Here is a 22,700-nt window from a genome sequence, read left to right on the forward strand (position 1 = left end):
ACAGATTTAAGCTTTTTTCCTCAGATTTAAACTTTCGTCTCCTATGCTCTCAAGGCAAAAAAAGCTTAAATCTGAGGGAAAAAAGCTTAAAAACGAGATTCACGACCACTTATTTAAAAGATGTTGGTCACACGATACATAGACAAATCGTGTAACGTTGCAGCCATCTGACCAAAACAATCTCTTATTCCGAGATAATCACTGAAAGCAACGCACATCAAAACAATCTTGTGTGCAATCAAATTTGCATACCGCATCATGTCATCTACACCGCCGCACGCAGTAGTGTTTGTTGTTGTTGCTGTATTCAAGCGTTCCTTGGCGCTCTTTCATTCCTTCATGACTGAAAATGTCTGCCTTTCAAATGAATATGAATATGAACAGCGCACACAGTCATCGAAAATTGAAAGGCTGTTTCCAGCTTTCATTCCTATTGGACTGAAAGTCGTACAAGTATTTGTTCAATTGGAAAAGACTGACGGCAATGCTGGCTTCATGTGAGCTTGAAAGTCGAAAAGCTTCATTGTTACAGGAATAGGTGGTGCACGACTTTGAGCTTGTGTTGCGTCCGGCTTTCAATAATTGAAACGAATATGGCGGCATCCATAAATTACGTAACGCAAAAAATGCAGTTTTTTGACCCCCTCCCCCCGTATGTCACAAATCGTAACGCTACGTTGCACCCCCCTTCGAAAATTACGTAACGCTGATAATTACCCCCCCCCCCCCCCTTCTATCTTCTAATGTTTTTAAATACCGATTATCGAAGATAAAAAAAAGATTTTAACATAATTTTTTAAACGTTTTAGAAAACGAAATTTATATCTATCCAAATCGCTTCTTAGTACTTAATGATGATAACTTTTTGATAAAATAAATTGATTGTCTTAATCCGAGTTGCTCTATGCTTTTTCACTGATGATATACTTTGTTTACTTTAGTTTGTTTAAGGAGTATAACTTGTGATGCAAAATATATTCCACTTGGTAGTATTCGTCGGAATAATCAAAATTGTATTTTTTTTAAATCAATTAAGAAAAAAATAGTAAAATTTCTGTCTTAAGGTTGAACTGAGTTCTTGCGGGTGAATGAACCTAATATTCGGTTTTTCCAACGGTTATTTCAAGGATATTCAATCCGCATTTGTCGAAGTCTATCTCAGAATCTTTAAAGGGGAAAGGTTACAGACCAGTTTCAATCATGTTGAAGCCTACAAATTTAAAGCAGATTTTGGTATGTTTATCATTCTGCGAAAATGGCATGACATAAAAATAGCTGCGATTAAGTAAACTGAAATTTTTAAGGAAAAAAATCGTTACGTAAAGATGAGCATACCTCCCCCCCTCCCCTATGTCACAATTCGTAACGCTCGAGCTTACTCCCTCCCCCCCCCTAGGAGCGTTACGTAATTTCTGGATGCCCCCTATTTTGCACACTGGTCCCATGTGACTTTTGGGTCATTTTCACTTTTTGCTGGAAACGTTCTCTTTTATTGTTTACTTTCGAGCAAAAACACAAAAAAGTATACTTTGTTCTGAACTTATAAAAAACATTTCATCAAGGTAGTTGTTTTCTTTGCCTGTTGATATTTCTACGCAAAAATGTCACACTGGAGAAGATTCTATGAAAAATGCAAATTTTATCAAAAAATTCTCTTAATATGAATTTAAACGGTTGAATTAACATTAAATAACATATATACATATAATTAACATTAAATAACATTATATTATTCACCGAAAAAACACTGAAATACAGGGTGGAGGAAAAACGAGGAGCCTTGAGTGATTTATTCAGAGAAATTTTTCTCAACACTTTTCCGTATGCACTATGTACTTTATTATTATTACCTATTATTTCATAGTTTCATTGTAAAATGATTAACTCACAGTTTCATTGTAAAATGATTAACCTGAACTGTTCACTATGAAAAAACTGTCGGTGAATTTTTAGTTTAAGAGAGAAAGTTGAAAATAAAGCTGAAATTTCAATCGCGTTTGTTTTTCGTTTTCACTTTTTTTCACATGGGACAATTTTGCTTTGAACGGTTGTAGAAGTCTGAAAACTAATGATTTTGAATAGAAAAATTAGGACTGATTAAAAGCCGATAGTTATAACATATTTTTTGTGATCTTTTGCTCGGCCTTTAACATTCAAAATTCTTAAATACTAAAATTCAATTCACATTAACAGATGACTTATTTCGATCGAACCTTTCTAAATTTTGATCGATTTTCGATTGATTTTTACTTACAATAATAACTTCTTAACCATTCTTCGGGATTATGAAGTAATAATTCAATTTAAGTTCGTTTCCGTTGATTATTTTATTTCTAATTCTGAATTCTACATATGTATCTTGATTACCAAATTCATATTTTATTACTGAGTCTTAATTTTAATTTCTTGTTCTGAATTTTTAATTTTTTTACTTCAATCTGATTACCGAGTCTAAATTGTAGTTTCTAGTCCTGATTTTTTTCCGCTCTGAATCTGTGTTCCAATGATGAAGTATTTTTGGCGACGAGGAATGAATCCCTGCTTTTCAGCCTTCAACCACGTAAAAATAAACCCAGTTCGTAACGTAACATTGGAATAAAAACATTCTGCATTCTAAATCTGAATATAACTTGACTCTGTAAACTGAATCCGACTTCTAAACCTGAATTCTGAATGTTTCCAAAGCTGTTCGCAAAAATATTGGTTTTGGGGAAATTTTACCTGTAGTTTGTTGGCTTACCCACAAATTTTGACCGAATTTGATGATTTTTGATTCAATGTAAAGGTAATTTATTCTAGTTTCTTTATATTTTAAAATTAAGTTATGTTTCACGATATTATTTGTAGTTAGATCCTAATAAAAAAAAAATCAAAAAAAAGTTCATGCTTCATAATTTCTGACAGCTTTGTTTTATTTAAGTGTTTTTTTTTTAGGTGTCCAATGAAAGTTTTTACCGCTATCCTAGATCTTCCGGTAGAATTGAATCTCACCAAAAAAAAGTTCAAATTTTGGCTTTGATTTATACTGAATCAGAAGTCAGTGAATGATAAGATTTGAAGTGTTCTTTAACATGTATGTAAACTCTTTCTGAATACTGAATTTTTATTTAACACTTTTTTTACTAAATTCTTTTTACGCCATGATTCTGAAAAGCATTCGTGAACTTTTCTCATAATTCTTTTTTTATGTCTAAAGAAAAAAAAAAAAGAAGAAAAACAGAATTGACTGTTACTTTGATTAAAAAGACTTTAGTAAGAAAAAGAAGATTCTCACATTTGTTTGTTTGATTTTGGACTTCGAGTTAAATCCACAAAATTGATTTTTATCCCTGTATCAAAATATAATTATTTTTTTTTTATTATAGTCGTTTTAATACCAGGCATTCGCGACTTTACCTCAACGTTGCAGTTGGCGGACAAAACTTATCCGGTATAACTGTGTTCGACTTGATGTTAATCTTGGGCTCGAATTCGTGGCTCAAGAGTGAACACTGAACACAGTTGTACCATAAGGAATATTAAAAAAGTATGTTTTGGTATTGGGATTCTGTGGTGCTTTACTCTAGATATCTCAGAAAAGCTGATGTCAAATTTTTAATCTGAAACATCGAAACAATTTTGAAAATATGACCAATCCTGACAAGTATCATAAGATAAAAGTGATAGAATCTGACGAAGAATCAGATGTTCAATTGTACGGTGATGGACATACGCGGGATTAAGACGACATAAGTCGTACAGAAAAAAAAATTTAGGTAAAATAAAATTATCCTAAGGATAAATTGTTCCTCCCACTTCGAAAGAAGCGTATGAGGTGGAGGAAGGTCCCAAATTGGCCTAAGGAACAATCTAAAAAAAAAACAATGTCATTCACAGACTTCAGGTTTTCAAAACCTTGTTCCAACTTCAGATTTCATTTTTTTTTATCAAAAAGCTTTCACACACGCTTCCAACTTTATATTGAATATATTTTAAGCTTACTGATAGATTAGAAAGTGATTGAAGATTTCGTCGATAATCGAGCAATAGTTTTTGGGACTTGTGTTGAATATATTGTTTGTTATCTTATATACATATAGCCTAGAAAAGTTAGAAACATTTGACAAGTTGTGCATATTTGTTTTAACTCAATATCAGCAATAGGTGAGGTGATGGTTTGTTTTTTTTTCTTCTGATTAAAAAAATGCGGTGGTGGTTCAGCTAGTGCTTTCGTTTCAATGTTAATAAAGCTAGTAGTTCCTGCTTGTATTCGTCATCTCCCGGTCTTCTGATACTATTCCAACTAAACTTATGTGCGCTTAAATACTCTCTTTCTCGTTCTGTAATAAAGAAAAGTGATTTTTCCTCGCTGGACATCACGCACTAATGGCGGAAACGCAATATTATTTTCTTTTTCCCCTTTTCCGTCTTACGACGATTTCCACAGAAACCAGGCGGAGATGACACACACCTGCCGCGGCACAATTTCCCTTCACGGAGCTTTAATCCACACGGTTGACTCCTGTACTTTTGTGATATCAAACGGGGGAACGCAGCAATTCCACATAAAGGCTGCCAACGAGGTAGAACGACAGTCCTGGGTGACGGCTCTGGAACTGGCCAAGGCGAAGGCAATGTAAGTATCCTCGTTTTCATTTCCTTCTACGAATAAATGCCTAGTGACCGGTCATCAGCCAGGTTATTTTCAGCGATTGTAATGTTGTTTTTCTCTCTATTTTACCATCCCTTTACAGACGGGCTATGGAAAGTGACGAGGAAGAAGAAGACACGGCAGCCAATACGATACCAAGTGAAGAACTCAACCTAGTAGTAAGAGAGTTGACTGTTAGACTAGAAAATTTGAAAACGTGCTATGATCTGATAACGAAGCATGGCATGGCTCTACAGCGTGCCCTATCGGAGCTGGAATCCGGTGAAGATCTAGCAAATAAATCGAAAATTGTTAGCGAACGTGCGACGCTGTTTCGAATATCCTCCAATGCCATGATAAATGTAAGTGTGCCCAAATTATTCACTGTTGTCTTCATAGTAACAACCGACTTTTTCTCTCCATCCTTCCTCCTATAGGCTTGCTCCGATTATCTCCAGACGGCACAGACACAGGGCCACAAATGGTCCAAGATGTTGCAGCACGAACGTGACCAGAGGCTCAACTTGGAGGAGATGGTCGAACAGCTTGCCAGACAGCATTCACATCTGGAGCAGGCTGCCAACCGTCACAGGCCAAGTGAGTACCTATTTTCACATGAATTTAGTCAATTGTCTATGATGCCACACCACACATTCTAAGGGATTAATTTGTGATGACTTCATATGTCGCTATCGAATTGCTGTGGCACACAGTATCACAACGATGTTTTTCCTGTTGGAAATTTATCATAATAAGTAATGTCAACCCGAATTTCTGGAAAGAAACAACGAGAAATCTAATATTCAAGTCCATAAGATGAATGAATATTCAATTTCAACTGCCAAAATAACCTTAAGACGAATCATTCAAGTAAAACAATACATATTTCTGCTTTATTAAGTTCGATGTTTGGACTAAAAAAGTTTAAAATGTTCTGTAATGGATCATTTCTGTGATTTGAGACATAAGGTGACTGGTCTACTTATAGGGGCCGCTCATTATCGCTCAAGTTTTATTTTAAAAATTACTTTTGACTCTAATTTTTATGTCTCGTGGTATCGTCCTTGAATTTCGCATGACGATTCTTAACAGGTCAAGTAACAATTTCACATCACTATATCGTGTACCTCTTACAAATCTGTAAAATTGATTTTCAAAAATCTTTTAAAAAAATGTACGAACAGAAGTTTTTGACGTGTGATTGGAAAATACGAATGAGGCAGGAACGTAGATACTTATACATCATGACTATCGGCACATGAAAATTGAAAACGTTTCTAAAAGTTACTGCAATCTGACCTCTGAGCGTGCTTCTAGCTATGTGTATAAGTTAAAACAAACTTTTCTATAGACCAAACCAAATGTTTCTAATGATTATTTCAACTAATATTATTCACTCATATTAGATTCGACCATATGTTGATGGGTACCTACACTTATTCTGCATGTTACGTCTTTAAGAAATGTCCAACGGATCGAAGAATTGGAAATTAAATCAGACTTTGCATTCGAATCTACCCTTTATACCAGGAATGAGCGAAACGCGGCCCGCGAGCCGCATGTGGCCCTCGAGACATGCTTGTGCGGCCCGCGAAGCCTTTCTCAAATTGAATTCACTCCACGATTTTTTTCTATGAGAGTTGTCGATAATCATAGAATACCAGTTCGTACTCAAAAAAACTATATGTCACCAAGTTGAACAAATGTGTACTTTACTAGTTTGCATTTGCTTCGAAAAAACTCAGAATTCACGACAAACGACATTTGTGACGATCATCTGCGATACTATTTTCAATAATTTCATAGAAATGTCATGCCAAATATTGACAAATTGAGTTATTTTACTTGAAAATATGCAAAGTCATAAGTATTTCATAATCTGCTTCGTTTAAAGGGTGATACGGTGGGGTGGGGTGGGGTGAAAGGGTGAAATTTGGTTGAGGGAAAACGCGTGTAAATCGGTGAAATCGTTTATTTAAAAAATCAAATTAAATTTCTTTTTCAAGTTTAATTAGTATAAAATTCAGGAAAAATATTCAGTTAGGCTTCCGCTTTTCCAAATCCGAATTGCCGGGCCTTACACTTAACCCCTGCCATCAGATTTTGTACAGCCACCTTGTCCACCTTCTTCGCCGCAGAAAGTCAGTTTGCCTTGAACTGCTGCTCGTCTTTAGCAGTTTTTTGGCCTTCTTTAGGTTCCGCTAGACAATAGCCCAGTATTTCTCAATTGGGCGGAGCTCTGGCGTGTTGGGAGGGTTCTTGTCTTTGGGAACCACCTGCACGTTGTTGGTGGCGTACCACTCCATGGCCTTCAAATTGAAAAACTGTTTTTTCGCAGTTGCTAGAGAAGAAAACGGGTCTGCGAATACAAAAATTAAATTGAAAATAAACTTTTCGAAAGTATGCACAGGGAAAAAGATTTAAGTCAATCTTTTTCGATAACGATGCTACTACGTTGAACCCTGAGAAGGCAGTGATTTTCTTCAAATATATTTATCTAACTGTTAGTATCGCTGTGGATTAACTTTAGTAGACTTTTAAATGGAAGTGATGATCATTTGGAACAAAAATTGGGGTTTCTCAGAAAACGGTTAAAACTGAACTTTAACTATATGAATGATGTTTCTACGAATATTCGTGAAAAATTACAAAGCGATTAAAATGATCATGATTTACCTATTAACTTCGGCTGATATTATTCGCCTTGTATTATAAAAAAATGGTGTTTAATTTCTGTGTTTTCGAACAAATGAATTCGCTTTATTTTTCCTTTCAAGTTTTGTTTTTGTCAAATATTTTAAGTTTAAAAAAATAACGTAAAGTTCTGCATACTATAAATCAATGTTATTTAGAGTGCGGCCCATCGAAAACATTTTTAATTAAAATTGGCCCGTTTGGCTCAAAGGGTTACTCACCCCTCCTGACTTTAAACTATTTTCACAAAGTGATTGATAAGCTCCTAATCCAAAACAAATCGACAAGGTCGCTGCAGTCAAAACAATCAAGCGGGAGTTTCTGCTGAATTATGAAAAATCTGGAAGAACTTTACATTTATTTATATTCATCATATTTTTGTTAAACATCGTAGCGCTTATATGATTCGCGGGAAGTGTTCCTAAATGCGCATATTGGGTAATATGAGCATGAGACTGACTCGATTTGGGGTCATTTTTGAATTTCTTAGACCCTAAGGTTTAAGCAATTTGTACCAAAACATATACGTCCTTTTGTAGAATTTTCAAGTAACGTTCAAGTAACATGAGTGAATTTCAACTACATGTAAGGTTTGTATGGATAAAATAACATTTTGTTCGCAAAATACGATCACGATTTTCTTTTAAATCTGGAATCGAAACATCTAATCGTTTTGTACCAATTTATAAATTCTTTGCTGAACCAGTCAACTTGTGCAAACCGTAACTCAGTATCTCTTCAGATAACCAAGTTCTAACCTGTTGAATGGAGGTATGTCTTTTTAAATTGAATGTTGTACTGTAGGTACGACTGTCTGCTCATGCGCATTCAGTTCGCCTCTTCCCTCCCTTCCCCTGAAGGGCGAACACAAAATTATTGCGACATCGAAAATATCATGCCTAATGTTTTGAATCAAACCAAAATTTTAGGGTAGTTTTATACATATATCTATTTACTTCAAAAATCAAAAGCAAAGCTAATCGATGGTGCCTTGAGTGTAAAATTGAACGCATTTTCGCTTGATACCCTCCATCAAAGTCTTTACAGTGTCATCCGGTACCAGTTTCTCATTTTCTTAACACGTTCTTTCTGTCTTTGACTGTCTTCTTGCTCTTCCGAAGTTCCTGCTTCATTATTGCCCAGTATTGTTCCACCGGGCACAGCTTCGGACAGTTTGGTGGGTTCATGTCCTTTGGAACAAAATGGACAGAATTGGCCTCACACCACTCCAGGACACTTTTAGAAAAGTGGCATGATGCTAAATCTGGCTAAAATAGCGGAGCTTCATCGTGCTGCTACAAGAACGGAAAAAGGCGCTTCTCGAGGCACTCAGATTTGCAGATCTCACCATTAACTGTGCCGTTTGTCACTCAAAGGCTCACTCCAAGAGCAGATGGCATGCCAAACGAGATATTTGGAGGCGAACTTCGACATTTTCTACTTCTTAAATTTGTCGTCCACATCGAACTTACTCTTGCCGGTGAAAAACTCCAACCCCGGAATTAGCTTAAAATCGGCTTTTATATACGTTTCGTCGTCCATCACACAGCAGCCATATTTTGTCAGCATCTTCTCGTAGAGTTTGGTGCCCGATATTTAGCCGTCGATTGTTGCCGCTCATCGCGGTTTGGAAAGTTATGAAGTATGTATGAAGTCCAGCTCTCTTATTTGCATTCTGGACGTAGCTCTGCGACATGCCGATCTTTTTAGCCAAATCACGGCTTAAGACGTTGGGGTTTGCTTTAATCATAGGCTTCACCTTTCCCTCCGTCTTTTTGTTATCCGGTCCTGGTTTTCTTCCAGCTCATTTGCCGTGGTCCAACGTCAACAGCTTCTGGAACCGCTTCATTACTCTGGAGACGGTTGAATGGTGAATTTTCAACATTTTTCACAACTGCGGGTGCGACAAGACATGAAATTCCAGGTGTTTGGAAAGAATTTGTTCTCTCGACTCGCGTCGATTCATCTCCTTTTTCGTTGAATCGAAAAACACGACTTTGATTTTGACAGCTTGTAAACAATACACCCCAATGAGAAAGTGTGCAAAATTTGGTTGATTTTTACCCAATGGTAAAAAAGTTATGTCCTGTTGAATGTGTCGCAATAATTTATTGAGTTTTTTATTGCGATTTCATGAATTCATTGAGGGTCCCAATACATTTTTTTATGTGGTTGTGTCTAAATAAAGTTACAAGCCACCAAACTTTTGATAGTGTCATATTGACTCGAAAGTGGATGAAGGATAATGTTCAAGGACAACTTTCGGGGCTTTTATTGTAGTAACGAATATCTTTGAAGGTTGCATTCTTTGAACAATCACACCGATGTATTTATCATCATTAAAAATTGCATTACCCACTTATTCCCTTCTTCCTGCATCACGGCTAGGGTGAATGCTCAACACTTTGTTTCTTCATATGTATGACACGCGTTAACAAAGGGACTGATAACAAACCACTGACCAACCTAGAGTAGTAACACGTTTCAACTGGACCGCGCACGTCTTACCAGTTTGGAACGCGTCATTGTCGTCTTCTATTTCAATAACTAGAAAGAAGGTTGATAGCCTATAAAGCCTATATTCCGAAATAGTGAATCAACACCGCTACTAATCCCATTGACAAAGTTTCCTCACATGAGGAACTGATAGCTAAACAAAGGGTATTCACCTCCACGACGAGTTGGTTTGTTTTACGAAGACATCTATGAACAAAATGAAAAAAAAATCCAATTGCGACTAATCACTTTTCAAATGTTGTGGCAGGTGACCAATTTGTTATCAAACAATTATATGAAAGTATGAATCCATATTGCAGTTTTTCCTTGATAATAAAAAAATTATTGTTTTTTTTTTCTTCTAATTGGCTATGCTTTTGGCACTGGTATAAGTTTTCAAGCGTTATATCGAATAAACAAAATAAGAAAAACTTTTAAAACAAACTAAAGTACCTACCAAAAATTACATACTGGTAAATTGGTAAAGGGACCATAACACAAATTGAAACGAGCCGAAATCTTCTAAAGGTTCATTCCACAATTAACTAACCTCAAAGTTTCAGTTCAAGACTCCAATTAGTAAACACAAATGCAGTCACCCATCTGCTTAGTAAACAACCTGACCAATGCGTGATTCAAAATTGCCCCGACCCGATCGATACCTTCCCACCACATAGGGCTAGGTACGTACACATTGTTTTGATTCTTCCGCACGTGAAAAAAGTGGTCGACCTTGAAGGGGCAATCTACGATACAAAAGCAATTTCCAGAACCAGCATAAACACTTCCTCATAACTTCCAACAAACGCTACCCCAAGCGTCAGTCGTCACAGTGTGTATCCACAGCCATCCAGAAATCACCACAAGCTCAATTTTATATTGTAGGTACCTACCAATGTCGCGCGTCCGCCTAATATCGGTGCGGTGAGCATAGTCGAAGGTAACCCTGTGTGCTACTGCTAGTCATTCCTGGAACGGGGATCACATTTCGTTTCCTTTGTGTGAAGGAAGGGAGTTTGTTTATTTGTTCATCGCGTAAACGCTGACAATGGTTCTGAACAATCAGCGACGAAATCACGCGTAGACGATATTCCTAGAAGCTTTAAGAGCTGACCTAGTTATTTTTTTTTTCATTTTGCATGTATCCATATGGTTAGATTTATTGTTTTCTCTTCTCATATGGTGAAGAATGATTTTATCTAGATTTTTAAAATGACGTCATGGCTTATTACTTAATATTGTCGATAATCTTTGGCTTCACAAATTATACATATATACCTTCTTTGTTCAACTTTCTTAAAGCTTTTCTCTCAACCCCAATGTTGATTCAATCGATGATACAACGACACTGGCAATATTTCAGCTTATTTTGATGACTGTTAGGCGATCTTTAAAAACTTTAAAAAATCATTTTGTCAACAGCACTGCTGAACCAAATTATTTTTGTTGAGTAAATTATTTGTTGTACATTACAAAGCATTTTTTGCAGTTTTTACTTCTTCGTGCATTTCCATACAAATGGAATATCAAAATTAGAATCTAGTTAATTCTATGTCTACTTCTCTCAATTGTTATCTATCTCAAATACTTTCCTCAATAAAATATATTCATCTTCGGAAAAGAAATGTAAGTTCATTTTTGTGCTGGATCATATCGTTAAGATTTGTTTCGGCATACAACAAGCAGGTATCATCAGCAAATAATCGTGGTTTTCCGTAGAGCTGCAAGTTAGGCAAGCAATTGACGTAGATGAGGAACAACAAGGGGCCCAAGTTACTTCCGTGAGGCACTCCTACTTTAAGGGGTGAAGATGACTTTTAAATCCGTTCAGCATTACATACTGATTTCTGTTAGACAGTCTTCGGGAGAGCTCCATCCTATCGTTTTTCTACAAGCTAACAATCTTTCTAGCAAAAATAGATTAGAACAAGCGAGTATGCTTATGTATGAAGTTATGCTTATGAAATAACGTGTTTGACACAGGGTGAATGCAATAGAGAGAAAATTCTTTGCACTTGGAATGTTAATGACAGGGGACTGAGATAAACGGAGAATTATCGTCAATGATCAAACAAATTTTGCAGCCAATGATTGAATTTGTGGTAAATTTGTTGCAATTTGTTAGAGAGAATTAGAAGGTTTAAGTTGAAATGAGAGAAACCGGTGCTCAGAGAGAGTGAAAATGTGCTAATTGTTACAAATTGTTGCAATTTGTTAAGCAGTTGTGGAATTTTGATCATTACCATTCCAAATGCAAAGAATTCTCCCTCCACTGCAATCCCTCGGTTAATGATAAAAAATTCACAACTGCTTCACAATTTACAACAATTTGCACGCTTTTCTCTCTCTCTCTCTCTCTCTCTCTCTCTCTCTCTCTCTCTCTCTCTCTCTCTCTCTCTGAGCACTGATTTCTCTCATTTTCACTCAAATTTACTCATTTTACAATTGGCCACGATTCAGAGAATTTACCAAAATTTCAATCATCGGCCGCATAATTTGTGTAATCATTGATGTGTCTTCTCTGTCTCCCGTGATATTTATATCCTGCAGAGATGCCAATGTTCCTGATTTTTCAGGATTTGCCTGATTTTTTAAGGTCCAGCCTGATAACCTGATAAGCCTCTTTTTTTCCCTGATTTTTTGAAATAAGCCTGATTCTGCCTGATTTTTTGGTTTTTAGTGAAAATTGAATGTTTCAGTAAGCAGAACAGATCCTCTAAAAACTCAATAGCAATTCAGTGCTTGCTCGTCGTTACTCCAACCTTGAAATCCATAACTTCACATTTTGTTGGATTAAAATCTTTTATCAATGTTTTTAAAACTGATTTTGGCATCCTGAGCTCGATTTTTCGTCAGATTTTGACTATCGCATCCAGTTTTACTGATAAGGCGTTTGAAACATTAGTTTTAAGATAAATCAATCATTGCTGTCTTTTTTTTACTTCTTTGTTGAAGACTGCAAAGCATTTTAACTTATACTTTGAAAAATATCTAAACTTCATTTTGGTTTGAAATTCCATTTGAATTCCGTTTTAACTGAAGAAGGAAAAATAAAAAGTGAAAAAAAATTCTATATCTTCTAAGTCAAAATTACTAGCGGTCTTCGGGAAAGTTGATTATTGCGTAAAAACTTCAACTTCAAAATTATTTTTTACTCTACAGTTTTACCGAAAAAGTGAGCTAATTTTTTAAATAAATTTCAAAAGTTAATTCGAAAACCAGAGCTGGTAGAAAAACATACATAATTGCATATTTTGATTGCGCCTCCAAAGTAGTCAAAACCTATTTTCAAATTTTTGGCATCTCGGGAAAATTTTAATTTTTTTTGCCTTATGTTATCGCACCTTTATCTGAGGTAATTTGACATTTCTGAAATATATGTGGCTTTATATGTAACAGTACTTGTAAGTAAATACAAACTACAACATTCAATTTCGATATTGCGAAACTCCTTATAAACAGTTGGACGTTTTACGGAAAAACATATCACGTTTTCGCCAAACAATCAGTCGATTTCATAATTTTCAAAATAATAAGTAAAGAAACGGAATGGATGATTGATTTGTATTTCAAAGTCAAAAACTTAGGCAAATGTACTTTTTATCATAATTAATTGACTAGAGGAAATTATGATTGTCGTATGTAAACATTCGTTCACATTTTTATAGACATCGGAATTTTTCTTTCAAGTTTACAATACTGTTCTTGCGTATCTTTTTCTACGAAAACATTTGAAATCTGCCACATTTAAACATAACTTTGCGAAAACTGCTATGAAGAATTTTTGCAAAAGGCATTAATTAGTACTTCAAATATTACAGTTTGGATGAAAGTTCAAAAAGGTAATTTTTCAAACAACTGCTAAATCACATATCATATATCTGAAAAACTCTGTATTTCATCAGTTAAACTGGTCTATCTTTGACAGAAAATATGAATAAAAGGCATAAAATTAAAAAAAAATATCGCGTTTAAAAGTTAAAGTGACAGTGAAAGAATTATGAAAGGTAATGTGTATCAGTATACTGATATATATATACACCCAAAATTCAGCCTCTGTGCCAATGGCGTGTAGTCAATTACATAGCATCATTGGTACAAGAAGATAACGCGATTGGTGCTGATTCGATTTGCTCCCACCGGCATTAATCTCCCAAGTTAACCGAATTGCGTATGTCTGAAAGAAACAAAATAAAAACGCTTTCACGTCCCTCCCTATCGCATCACAAGACGAAGAAGGATGGAAATAAATACCGGCCAACACCAGGCAGCCGACGAACCGAGCGCTGTGCGTGTGAATGTAGCAAAAGCAACAACAAAAACATCCTTCTAATTCAATCCATTCAATCTACCGGCAAACAACCACGGCCGAGCTGTGCGTGTGTATGCAGTAAAAGCAACAACAAAAAAAACATTCCTTCAATTCAATCAACCGGCAAACAACCACGGCTAAGCTGTGCGTTTGTATGTAGCAAAAGCAACAACAAAAACATTCCTTCAATTTACCGGCAAAGCTGCCCGGCTTTAGCAGCTGTGTATATGTAGCGTGTGTATGTAATAGCAGGCAGTAAGCAAAGCACAGTTCTCATTCAATGGGTTTCCCGTTTCCTCCACTCCCGTTCCCTTTCCCGTTTCCATCGCAAGACAAATGAATACCTTGAAAGGAGGCCAAACGCCGGGAAGCCACTGTCGTGCGTTTCTTTTGTGATTGATCGGTGGCAGAATGCCTATGACAAATATCCCTCTTCCTGCATGAAGCTCAAATAGTACACTGGTTAAGATGTCAGTCTGGCAAGACCATTTGGTTAGTGATTAGAGTTCGATTCTCCCTACGGGCGCTGTGGTTTATAATTTTATTTTCTTGTTTCTGGGATGAATTATCCAATAGGAACGAAATCCCATAAAATTTTTTTCTTGTTTTGCTTGAATGTAGTGGTCATGCATCATTTTAGTTGGGAGGCGAGTCCTTATGCCAGTTACGGTTTTTCAAACATATCATCTTCGGCACAGTGCACATTTCAGCGCATTATCGGCACAGAGATGTGCTAAATAGGCATTGGATTTTTGCAACCTCTTCTATGGGTGTATATATACAGTATACTGGTATACCACATTTTACAACGGTGACCAAAAAAAGCACTCAGCTTGATCATTTTATAGTAGCCTGATTTTTATCTTTAAGCTCCTTCATTTTGGGAAAAAAAAACATGCTGGCAACACTGGTCATGATCATTAGTATTAATGTTAACAATGTTTATTGTGTGAAATTAACCAGTTGCTTACTTAGTCATAGTTCAAAGCATTCATCACTTTCGGTTTTATGTTATTCCAGAATCAACTACCAGCAATGCTTTTGTTTGTTTCTCGCCTTTGTCATCCACTGCCTTTAGCATTACATTTTCAGTCTCCTTACTTACTACTTACTCACTGCTGTGCTGTACTGTAGCCACTGACAATCGCGCGAAGTTGTATGATTTGGTGCAAAATTCATATTACCATCAGCAGTATCGCACACCACCAGCACTCAGCAGCGAGTAGTACGTAATATAGGTATATAGAGGCAACATCATCCAACAAGTGTATTAGGATATATTGACAGTTCTACACGAACACCACCTTAGCAGAAGGCCTCAGCCCTAACCTCAAACCATGAGAGAACAGGATCGATTTTTGAGAAGGGCGCACGATAAACGCGATGTTGTGGTACTAATATCGACAAATTCGTCCTGTGGAAAAGTGATACACAGATGTTCGTGTTTTGATTTTTTTAGGTGTTCAGGGTTGCCAAGTGCATTAATATTTGGAAAATGATTATATTTTTTTTTATTGCATTTTAAATGAAACCCCTTTTCATGAGTAATGAGAATTTGCAACTTTTCGTAGATTTCAATTCAAATGTGGAATTAAACGCACCATTAATCTGAACGAAATAGCAACTTACTGTATCGCACATTTAAACGATGTAGCGAATTATGATGATATTTTTAAAATAATCAGAGCATATTTTCAAAGTCAACATAAACGGGGCTTTCATTAATTAACTTGTTAGTAACAGTGAATGATATTGCATTCGTTAGAAGTTAGAAACAATTTTTTTTAATCTACCAAGCAGTACATGAGAATATATTTCAGATGATTTGAATTCACCTTGAAAATTCATTAGCAAAAGAAAGCTTATCTTTATCCATTTAGGGACGTCCCGTAATGAATTCAAACGTTAAGCCACGTTAAGCTGTTGATAGTTTAAAAAAAATTAATTAATTCAGAAATATTATAATTAGTTTGAATTTCAAACTAATTAAATTAACTAATTTCAATGAAACATGTAAATACTGATTCAAGTAACGAACCTAGCATCACTGGTGAGGCCGCTAGCAAATCAAAATATGAGGTTATGGCTGAGGCCAATTTTTCGCCAATACTATCGTCCGTATATACCCTTATAGGATGAATCAACAGCATGCAAAACCCATACCGATATCGCCGAAAGCAGCGAACAGACTTTGCAAACAAACAGTGAAACGCACGATATCCAGATCCCTGCAACGTTACACGATTTGTCTATGTATCGTGTGACCAACATCTTTTAAATATGTGCTCGTGAATCTCGTTTTTAAGCTTTTTTTCCTCAGATTTAAGCTTTTTTTGCCTTGAGAGCATAGAAGACGAAAGTTTAAAACTGAGGAAAAAAGCTTAAATCTGTCAAAACGAGGGGAAAAAAGGGGAAATCTGAGAGATGTGCTCCACACGGTTTGAATAACATTGCCGGGAAGTGACGATATCACGCGTCCACCATGCGCTGCAAAAGTGTAGAAATTTGTTGTGATTGTTCAGGTGGTTGTTAATTCCTAAATTAGCAAACCAGCGATATGTTACTGAAATCTACATTGTATGAACTTCAAACTTCAAGTGTATTGACTTACGAAGAATTCATAGGATATTTGAATGAATATTACACATTTAATTCATGTTAATATATTAATATTTAACTTTCCATTCATAAATTTATTCAGATTGGTTGCAGACTTGTGTTGTACACGTTATGCACATTTTTTATTTGTAGAAATTATACAAATATTTAATCCTTTTTCTTCAAATATCAAAAAGATCAAAATAGGTCTTAGTTTACTGCCCTATGAAGCACTTATTGTCGCATACGTTTATACGTTTATACGTACGCATACGGTTTATCAACGTTCACTCATAGTTTATAAGTGAAACGCGAAGTAAAAAAAATGATTTTCATAAAAAAAGGATTCAAATGCATGTTGATCATACAATGGTGCAACTAAGTTTACCTATTAACATCAAAGAAACAAGTTGAAAAAAATCGTTCTAAATTGGTTCTCAAAATAATTACAGTAAACCGCAAAACTGATGTACACTAGACTGCCCCAAATTTGTATGTGAAATTTTATGCGCTGCAGGCTAAAATTGATCCTAGGCCTAGTACAAGATCTCATGCCAAATTTTGGCCAGATCGGAGCACGGGAAGGGGTTCGCTCAACGAGCCTGAAGTTTGTATGGAATTTTGAGACATTTTTTTTCGTAAGAAACATGAAAATACAGTTTTTCATCAATAGAATTGGTCCCCTTTATGTTGAATAAAGTGTCAAATCTTTTAACACATAAAAAGGATCTATCTCCATATATGGCGCATCGAGAAAAACGCGTTTGAACAAAATACAACCTACCTTAAATCGCTTATTAAAAATCACTTGAATTTTTTGCTTTTTATGAAAGACAAACGATTTTTAGAAGCATCTCCTATATGTTAAAATAGAGGAATATCAATTTTCACGAAGAAAAACGCGCTATCGTAGATAGAACCTAGTTCACGTAACATTTTGTCTAACCTGTTTATACACCCTTTGCTATTTTCTTATTTTTAGCTTTATTTATAAGCTCGCATTTATTTGCAACTATGTTTTTATGTTGAATAAAGAGTCAAATTGATTGTTATGAGTTTGTTTGCGGAGTAGTAGCGAAAAATTGTTCCGGAGTAAAGCGTATATATCAATGTGATGCCAGTTCTGGTTTTAGAATGTTTATTACCCAACAAACATTTTTTTTGCTGAAAAAGGGCTGAAAAAATATCGTGGTTAAGTTTTTAATCAACAACCTGGCTGAAAGAAGGCCACCAAAATTCACTGAGAAGCATGCTTTCAGCCCTTTATAATCTGGATTTGTACACCCAAAATTCAGCCTCTGTGCCAATGGCGTGTAGTCAATTTCATAGCATCATTGGTACAAGAAGATAACGCGACCGGCACTGATTCGATTTGCGCCCACCGGCATTAACCTCCCAGCGCAACCGAATTGCGTATGTCTGAATGAAACAAAATAAAAACGTTTTCGCGTCCCTCCCCATCGCATCACAAGCCGAAGAAGGATGGAAATAAATACCGGCCAACACCAGGCAGCCAGCGAACCGAGCACTGTGCGTGTGAATGTAGCAAAAGCAACAACAAAAACATCCTTCTCAACCGGCAAACACGGCTAAGCTGTGCGTGTGTATGTAGCAAAAGCAACAACAAAAACATTCCTTCAATTTACCGGCAAACAACACCGGCCAAGCTGCCCGGCTTTAGCAGCTGTGTATATGTAGCGTGTGTATGTAATAGCAGGCAGTAAGCAAAGCACAGTTCTCATTCAATGGGTTTCCCGTTCCTTCACTCCCGTTCCCTTTCCCGTTTCCATCTTAAGACAAAGGAATGCATTGAAAGGAGGCCAAACGCCGGGAAGCCGCCGTTGTACGTTTTTTTGTGATTGATCGGTAACAGAAAGCCTTTGACAAATATCCCTCGTCCTGCATGAAGCTCGAATAGTACACTGGTTAAGATGTCGGACTGGTAAGACGATTGGAATTGTGATTTGAATTCGAATCTCCCCACGTGGTGTGGTTATTATTTTTATTTTCTTGTTTCTGGGATGTATTATCCAATAGGAACGAAATCCCATAAAATGTTTTTCTTGTTTCGCTTGAATGTAGTGGAGTAGTGGTCATGCATAATTTTGGTTGGAAGCCGAGTCCTTATGCCAGTTACGGTTTTTCAAACATACCGTCTTCGGCACAGTGCACATTTCAGAGCATTATCGGCACAGAGATTTGCTAAAAAGGCATTGGATTTCTGTTACCTCTTCTATGGGTGTAGAAATTTTCCAGCCAAAATGTCACTAAACGTCAATTGACTTCCCCTCACTTTTTCCCCTCTATGTTGTTTTTTTTTTTTTGTTTTAAACCTGTCCCGAACTTTAATCCTCCAGCTTACTGCGGCGCGACGTAAATTTTTCGTTCTTAAACGACCAAAATTCCACTCTGCAGAAAGGAATTGTTAATGTGGGAATGGTATGTTTTCATCTTTTCGAACCGAACATGAAATCCTTCCAGTAAACCATTTTACCCTTTACAATTAGGGTAGACAGGAATTATGAAAAATGGCTGTCTATAAGAAAAACAAAAATAATTTTAGGCCAAAATATCCGTTATTATGCATTGCAGCTTTACCACAGTTCATATCAGTCTGTCAAATTCCAAAAGTAAGCAGGAATGGTTGAACAAAGCTCAAAAAAAGATAAGTAAACTACTCTTCAACTTCTCTCTTTAGCTGCGCTAAAACTTCTTTACACACTGGAACAGTTTGTCTATATACAGCCAGCAAGCTGAAACAGCAACTACGCTTTACCTCAGCTTTTGTTCAGAGAGTTGGCATTTTTAATCAGCCAAAATGTATGTTGGGTAGTAAGTATTTAGTCGGCCCATGGTGAGCCATGGCGATCAAAGCCCTTTCTTATGGTATTTATGGAATATTGCATCTATGTAGGAAGCACATGGATCTTGTCACAATCGGTATATAATCAAATTGCAGCTGACGAATTATTTCCGTTGCATCTTTTAGTAACAAGCGTTTTTACTAAATTATGTAGTAAAATTGATATTTATAGAAAGCATAGCCGCTCACACCCACCGGACAGCTTTCTCGTTTTCCAGCTGTTACTGAATCAGCGGAACGCTGAAAATCATCAATTTGCCGTCTTGAATCAATTTCGCGTACACGCCTCGATATTCGCAACACTCTGTTGTAGTTATCCGAGAGCAACATGCATGTGGTGCGCTTTACTGTGCCTTCGTTGAACTCAAACAACCAAACGCGCGCATCGCCGCCGTTCCATCAGGTTTGGTTGTGAATGTGCAGAATCGGTTCAGCACCACACCGCACATCCTTCCTCCTTGTCGACGACGGTGTGGCCTAGCGAATCACCCCATCCATCCAACCCAACCAACCAAACCAACCCCTATCAACACCGTAAATATTCGATTGTGAACTGTCATCATCATCGTCAGTCAGCAGCACGAAAAACCGCACATATCAAGAACAAGAAGGTACTGGTGTGTCAGTAACACGCCATCATCATCGGAAGGCAGTCAGTCGCGTTTAAGTTTTAGTTATAGTCTCAGTCACTGTCCTCAGGATTTTCAGTACTATTAAAAGTTGAACCGCGCTTGAACACTATCATCCGGAACAGAATATTGTAACATCACGAACCACCGATAAACTTAGGATTGCATTGGATAACATCGTGTGTGCAAATGGGAAACGATTTCGATTTCATTTGTTTCGGATTTCGCTAGGAAAAAAACTCTGGCTAAAAGTTTGCATATGTATGACTGCTGGTTTATCCATTTTGTTCGGATTCTGTTCCGCCGAGAACCTGTCGACGTTCGGTGACGTCATAACACATTCGACCAGCTGTTCTCGGATACTTTGGGTGGTGTGATTTTATTTTCCCCAACGGAGTCCCACCGGTGATTTACGGTCTTTTGTTATAAAAAAATCTGAATAAGGTGTGCAAATGTGTGTAATATCTGCTAAGTGCGTGAAAAGTGTTTTAGAGAATCATCAGTATTAACGGGCACATTATTTTACATTGTTCCACAGTGCTACCTCCATCAGCTACATTGAATCGCTCTAATATCTGTGATTAGTTTTAATTTGTTCGCGAATAGCGGTAGTGCTTTGATTCTACCAATTTATGCATGCAGTAGTTCACTAAGCGGCCTTTGAGTAACGAAACAATTACCCCTAGTGTTCGAGGAAGCCGTGCTGTGGCTGAATAGGAATACCGATAGCTTCACTAGATTCAACATACCACACCATGCAGTAGAGGAAATAGTTCTGAATGCAGTGTCATGAAGCTAACCCTGAAAGTGTCCTTCTAGGTAAATAAAAAACAACTCACTTATTAATAATGTACATCATAATGCATTTTTGACATGGTGCCTAATTTTGCAATATATTACCTTGAAGTTCGATTGTTTCGATAATAAAAGCCTGCAAAATTGTAATTCAAATACGGTATTGTCGGCCTGCAGTTACCGAAATTTATTTCTGTACATCGCACTACAATTAAATTTTATGTGGGAAACAGTAGAAAGGGGACATTTTACTTACGTCACAATTTGTTGGCGGGCTATTACAATTCCGTATACGTGATCTGCCGTTTGTTCTGGGGAAGCAAAACTCTGAAACCATCGCGAACAAATTTGTGGATAACTGCATGAAAGTACATTAGACACGGGCATACCGACCGAAAATCGACAACTAACAGTGCTGTCGCAGTACAAGGAAAGACTCGACTGTGACGTGACAGCCACCATCATCAAGCTTCTGAAATGGTAAAATGTGGAGAAATTTTAGAGTTAGAAAGTATAGAAATATTTTTTTGGTGCAACGCGAGAGGAAAATCTTGACAATCTATATTTTTTATAATTTGAAAAACATGTTACAAATTACACAGTAATCATATGCCTTGGAATCTGTAGATCCCACCTTGACGAATGAAAAAAATTCTTGTTAAAATTTATGTACTCTAGGCGGGCATGCATGATTATTTTGTGTTCATTAACTGATGGAAATTCAAGATTAATGGTACGATCCAAAAGTTGGAAAAACGTCACACCCATAATTTTTATTTCACATTTTTATGATGATGTTAGCAAAGCAAAACAAGGCTAAGTAATAGTTACTTTTTTTATAAGTTACCTCTACTATCTCAAAATGCAAAGTGAAACCAAATTTTAGAAACTAAAACTACACACTTCGAATAACTAAACAAGGCTAAATTTGTGAAAAACTTAGTAAAGGGGAATTTACGAGTCCGATAATTTATTTTACCGAACAGGTTCTGGTTATCGAGTTTTTCTCCACCGAACTTCGTAAATCGTTGATTCAGTGATCCAAATTCTGAGGTTCCTCACCTAAAATTTCCAAGTTTTAATTTAAAAAAAATGCGCCGAATCAACTTTAACTAGGTGAATAGATTATTTGTACAGATTCGCACACTTGTATCCCTAATCCCACACTCCCACACGGAGTTTTTGTAAGGAAACAGAGGTAACATTGGTCCTAAACTGCCTCTATGCATATGAGTTCCATGTATAAAAATTGCAAACTGTGAAAAACGCATTCGAAGTTTTGTTTTGCGGATACTTTGACACTTTGAGTGGCATTTGCTTAAAAACATTCTGGAAACAAAGTTTGAACCCATCTGATTTTTATGTAATACTAGCTGCCCCGGTGTGCTTTGCTACTCCTTCTAAAATTGATGGAAATTTACAAAAAAGATTAATTCTTGTTTTCTGAAGAATCTTTTTTTAAGGCTCTGTATTTATTTTTTCATAAGTTCCTAAATTCTGCCACAATAAATGTTTTACTTGTATAAACTTTCTCTCCCGAGCCAAATTTGGTTCCATTTGCTTGATCACTTTCTAAGTCATTAAAATAAAATAATGACGAGTCCCCCTGTTTAATAATCAAGCAAACGTTTTTCATACCACAATCCCTTCATTTCTCGAGTTAATGAAAATAAAGTATGGGTG

The 22,700-nt window shown here is 36.4% G+C and overlaps 1 protein-coding gene across 3 annotated transcripts in view; it reads left to right on the plus strand.

The window, feature by feature from the left end:
- LOC129747816 (oxysterol-binding protein 1) overlaps positions 1-22,700 on the plus strand; it is an 83,507-nt gene that overhangs the window by 35,449 nt on the left and 25,358 nt on the right. For all 3 annotated transcript variants that reach the window (XM_055742173.1, XM_055742174.1, XM_055742175.1), the window contains 3 exons: positions 4,427-4,615; positions 4,734-4,992; positions 5,068-5,227. In XM_055742173.1, coding sequence (XP_055598148.1) covers positions 4,427-4,615; positions 4,734-4,992; positions 5,068-5,227 — 608 coding nt within the window. The remainder of the gene's footprint in view (positions 1-4,426; positions 4,616-4,733; positions 4,993-5,067; positions 5,228-22,700) is intronic.

The sequence above is a fragment of the Uranotaenia lowii genome, chromosome 2, assembly GCF_029784155.1.
Source record: "Uranotaenia lowii strain MFRU-FL chromosome 2, ASM2978415v1, whole genome shotgun sequence".
NCBI lineage: Eukaryota > Metazoa > Arthropoda > Insecta > Diptera > Culicidae > Uranotaenia > Uranotaenia lowii.